This window comes from Ctenopharyngodon idella, chromosome 16, assembly GCF_019924925.1.
Source record: "Ctenopharyngodon idella isolate HZGC_01 chromosome 16, HZGC01, whole genome shotgun sequence".
NCBI classification, from domain to species: Eukaryota; Metazoa; Chordata; class Actinopteri; order Cypriniformes; family Xenocyprididae; genus Ctenopharyngodon; species Ctenopharyngodon idella.
The window spans coordinates 6,140,146-6,145,537 of NC_067235.1; the positions used below are offsets into that span (position 1 = coordinate 6,140,146).

The following is a 5,392-nucleotide window of genomic DNA, read 5'->3' on the forward strand; positions in this document are numbered from 1 at the left end:
CCAGCTCCATTTAACAATTGAATCTGAACACTCCCGCAAAATATTTCCAGATCCATTTTGGGCCTCATGCATCTAAATAACCGACAGCTTTCCCCCCACTTTTAAGAGCATTCGTTATTGTAATTTTTAGATGATTAATAATGAAATTATATTATGATGGATTTAATAATAATAATAATAATAATAATAATAATAAAATAAAAAACTGAAACATAAGTGCAGTAACGTCACTAAAACATTTACCCCTTCAGAAACCAAACCAAACCACAAAAAAACCTCTTTGAATTTGCCTATAATTTCATTTAGTTTATTAGACAAAATATATGATCTGGACAAACTCCGTCAACTCACTATTTACAAATGTGGGTCACCTTAAAGGAAAACACCAACACATGAAGACAAAATAAGCCTACCAATGTCCCACGGTAAGGAAGGGATCACAGGTGTCATTATATACAACTCCACCGGGTGCTAATCAAACTCGGCCATTTGTTTTAGAGTAACTGAATGCTATGCTGAATTGATTTCTTTTTCATTGTCCCATTATGAGTGCCATCAGTCCTTTTTGGGGGGCAAATGTCTTGATCAAGCGGAAGAGAGAGCTGTTAGGACCCTCTGTGTTGATTCCTGCTGGTTTCTCGGGCTGTGAAGACAGACGGACAGAGAGAATTGTTATACGAGCTCCTACCTTCACAACAGCAACATAAAGAATTAAACACCGAGGCATTTCACTGTTACAAATAAACAGCTAATTTCCTGAACGTAATACAATAGCAATTAATTATAGGATGACAGATCAGTAGTGTGTGTGTGTGTATATATATATATAGACACACACACACACACACGCACACACGCACACACACAGCATTAAAGCCTTAAGTTATTAATGGTTGTTTTTCAAAGCGTTACCGTGCTATAAATTATTTCCCATCCACATGAAATTTTACAAAAGCAGTCTGTTTCGGTCTTAAATAGAAGACTTTTAATATAACATTGCTGTTTACCAGCAAATACACTGGCGCAACTAATAAACTAAGTCAAGTCACCAAAAAAAAAAAAAAAATGCAACGGGCCTGCTAAAATTGTGGCACTTAAAAGGGGAAAGTTTCAGCAATACTGCTCCCCCGAGGTTCACTTTTCCCAAGGGTCTTTAGGAAAGGCACACAGCCTCGGTGACTTGATAAGTAGTTATTCTCCTGAGAGGCAGAGAGTGTGTGTGGGGAGGGGGATTCGTGGCCTTTTGTCACCAGGAAAAGCACAACTATTTATTATAAGCGCTAAGCGCAGATTTTTCTCTGTCTGTCTGTTTGGAAATCTTTATCCCAAGAGTCTTTCTCCGATAAGCAGTTTTAAAAACAACCATTTGCCGCTGCATGCATTTCACTTGGTATAATGATAACCTACTACTACTATAATAATAATAATAATAATGATGATAATGATAATAATAATAATAATAATAATAATAATAATAAGAAGAAGAAGAAGAAGAAGAAGAAGAAATATAATTCAAAAGTACCTGTCATGAAGAGGACGAAACGATGACTTTAAAGGTTGCGTTGGTGATTCATTTCTGAGGACATTTTCCCGATCTAAGATTTAAAAACAAAACCAAATGGAATTAGATTGATCGGAATTAAATGCGCAGCATTATTGTACAGATTTGTTTTTATTTATTTAATTGTTATTATTTTATCATGTATTATATGGGCCTATATATTGAGAGTAACAACAACAACAACAACAACAACAATAATAGCAACATTTAAAATGGCACTGCCATGTGGGCCACATTTGTTCTGCGCTCACGGCGCACATACAGGCCTAGTGTGGTTTGTGCATACCTATGTGTTTTGGACTCAGGTCCTCTGGCGCCTTCTCACTGTTCACGGCTGCCATAGATGACACCACCACCGACGAGGGCTGCTGCTGCTGCTGCTGCGAGTGAACAGGATGATTATGGTGATGCTGATTGACGCCCAAGAAAGAGCGGACGTTCAGCAGGGAGTTTTGGCCCAGAAACGCGCCATTTGTCCAGTTGTGGAACTTCCCAATCTGGCACGTGTACAGTCCGTGGCTGGGCAGGAAGGCCGGGTGTGTGCCCGCGGGAGTGGCGGGAACTGAGGGTGACGTAGGTTTTTGCGAGCTATCTGGACTGGTCGCGGTTTCTGCTAACGACCATATTTTGGGCTTATTGCTAATTGGAACTTGAAAACCTCCCTGTCGACCCGGCGACAGAACCCTGGTGTTGTTGTTTGCGTCAGACGGCTCTTTCCCGGCAGAAATGACGTTTGATTTGGATTTCTCGTAGGCCTCGTGAGCCTCCAGCGCAAGCGCGCGCCGCTTCTCCTGCAGGCTCTCGAGCTCCCCGCGCTTTTCCTCATCCTCCTCGTTGCTTTGATCTCCGTCGTTGTCGTCGATCTTGTCGATATCTATGCTCTCCAAATCTATTTCCTCTTCATCTTCGTTCTTTTCGGCGTCCCCCTCGTTATCGCTCCCAAATATATTGCCATCTTCATCCTCTTTACTTCTGGCGCCCCATGTCACCTTGTTCTCCTTCTTGAGTCTCCGCCTGGCGTTGGCGAACCAGGTGGACACTTGTGTGAGGGTCATCTTGGTGATGATGGCTAGCATGATCTTCTCGCCTTTGGTGGGATAGGGGTTTTTCCTGTGCTCGTTGAGCCAGGCCTTCAGAGTGCTGGTACTCTCCCGTGTGGCGTTTTTAGGCCTGGCAGGGTCTCCATACTGGAACTGACCGTAGGGATAGAAGGCAGGGCTCGTGTGGGCAGCAAAGCTGGCAGGGTGAACGCCAGGGCTGTCTTTTAAATCATACTGAGAGCCCTACAATGAGGTTGACAAGAGGAGGAAAAAATAAATCAAAAATGTTGCATTTAATACACACAAGAATGCACACAAAATAATTCGGGATTTCACTGTCAAAATTCCATTTCGAAATTTCACTTTCTGTCCAAATCGTTGCAAATGTATCAGTCATTTCTTCTTAATCTAACCTCCTCCAGAAATCTTGATGAGTTTTGTTTTGTGCTTGCAATATTGTTTTTTCCCCCGATCTTTCATAAACTAATATTTGTTTTGACCTTTGACCAGCATTGTTATATAAAAAGCTAGGCCACATATAGAGATAACACAAACATTTTTATATATATATCCTAAATATAATATTAATGGTATTCTGGAAAATGAGAAAGAACACGGCCACTGTTGGCCAATATGACCCCATTATTTCGAGTCCGGTGTTTATACAATTCAGCGTATATTTAATTTAAGACTCGTCTGTGGCGTACAGGCCTTAACCTACCAATATTATTAATATTCTTCATACAATGTTATACAACAAACAACGTAAATATTGCAGTGTTTCCTATTAATCGAAAAAGTATAACAGTATTTTGTAATAGGTCTATTTAAATGATTTTTTATATCATTTGAAATAATTTTCCATGCAAAAGCGATTCATGCAGGCAATCTGGATACAATTTGTAATTCTGGTTAGCGAAAGGCACAACTGATTAATAACAACTCTTTTTATTTTACTTTCAATATCTCTTTTTCGGAAATGCAACGAGATTCCGCTGTTGTTAAGTATCGCATTTCATTAGTCAAAAAAGCTCTTTTTGTCACTTTTATAATCATTCATATTTATAATTTAGTACAAGTCATGAAGACATGATGTAGTAAACTCTAAAGTAGTTTCTGAGCCAGGAGGACCGTTTCAAACAATAATTCGTTTTACATGGTTTTCAACGCGAACCGCAAAGTTCTCGACCGAAACCATTTAAATGATTTATTTAATGTAAATTTAGCTTAATAACAATTATAGCATGTTTTTAAAAAGTAGGAATTTGGAAATTACACGAATCGTGCTATTATTAAAAACCCGCACAACAATTCTCCAACTCAGACACCGAGCCGACAAACTTTTCTTGTAAAATGGCGGTCGGAAAGAATTGTACGTATTTTAAATTGTATGCGTACCAAATCCATAATGTCATTTTAACATAGCCTAGAGTAAATGTTAAAAGCTGTAGAGAAACTTCTCATGCACATTGCAAGCTTCAGCTGCATTAACCTCGCTTGTGCGGCAATCCCAAAATTGGCACTAAGCGCTCGCAGAATAAAAGCAATAAAATTCAGACGAAAAAAAAATAAGTGAATGTACATCTGCTTTTCTTACCATTTGAGAGAAAAGAGCCAGATCGGCGCTGGTGTAAGGCAGAAAGGCGCTGTAGTTGTGTGCGTACGGGTACATGCCCAACACCGAGGACACCGCAGCGGCCGCCGCCGACGCGCTTCCCCCGATCTCAGCGCTCCCTCCGCGGGACGACGGAGTTAGCACTCCCGGGCGATCGCCTCCGTACACCGCCTGGGAGGCACTTAAATACTGCGGGTAACCCAGCTGGGGGAAAGACATCTCCTTCGCCACGTCGGAAGCCAAAACAAGGCAAAAAAGCAAATAGCCCACCAAAGCAAGAAGTGAAAGACTTTCTCTCTCTCTCAAGCAGCACAGAGTGAGAATGGGAAATGCTCGTCTTTAAATCTCAGCTTCTCTTTTGCGGCAAGTCCGTCGGATGTGATCAGATCAACAATTGAGCTCCAACTGATGTCTCTGCCCCTAGGTCCTGGGCTGATCTCTCAGATACAATTTGAAGTTGATGCTTTGATTGGCGTCCCAGGCTCCTCCTCGTTGGCGCATGTGGTTAGTGCATTGGCCAGGGCCACTTTTGCACTGTTTGGAGGATTGTATGTTAAATGTTTAGCATTAGAATCCATTCACTGTAGTGTGACAACCTGTCTACACGATTTTACAGCTGCCCAGCACTGGGGAAATGAACTGATAGGCACGCGGAACTTATTTGAATGGCTCATAATTCTTATAAACACTGGAGAATTAAAGCAACACTCGTGATGACACTGATCTTCATAAGGTATTGACGATCAAACAACTGTATTCTTTTGAAGGTGCTTTTTTTTTTTTTTGCAGTGAGTGATTGCTAATATTGTGTAAAGGATACACATTTGGCAAAAAAAAAAAAAAAAACTGAATTGAATTATTCAAATGCAAAGCACTGGCTTTATTGTTTTGTTGAAGTGAGCTTAAATAATTAAAGATGTGCATTTCCATACTCTAAACCTCGTGATTTTTTTCTCCGTTAAATTATCTTTGGTACCTTTAAAAAATACAGTTTCTAATGCATGGACTTCTATTTATGCGCGACGACAGCTTAGGAACTATTCCTTTTCTTTGGTAAAACATTAATTATTTGTTCTCGATATTGGCAATCGGTGCAGTAAATGTGTGTCAATTAGTCTAAAACATTATAGCACGTTTTTCTCGTCCATTTCTTCCCTCTCTCTCTTTTCCTCACAC

At 40.3% G+C, this 5,392-nt stretch overlaps 1 protein-coding gene across 1 annotated transcript; it reads right to left on the reverse strand.

Moving 5' to 3' along the window:
* Window positions 1–293: 293 nt before the first annotated feature.
* irx1a (iroquois homeobox 1a) lies at window positions 294–4,983 on the reverse strand. Its single transcript, XM_051866500.1, has 4 exons — window positions 4,199–4,983; window positions 1,848–2,844; window positions 1,523–1,595; window positions 294–643 (listed from the first exon to the last, which is right to left on the reverse strand). The coding sequence occupies exons 1-4, from the start codon at window positions 4,433–4,435 to the stop codon at window positions 586–588; spliced, it is 1,365 nt and encodes a 454-aa protein (XP_051722460.1). The 5' UTR covers window positions 4,436–4,983; the 3' UTR covers window positions 294–585.
* Between the last annotated feature and the right edge of the window lie 409 nt (window positions 4,984–5,392).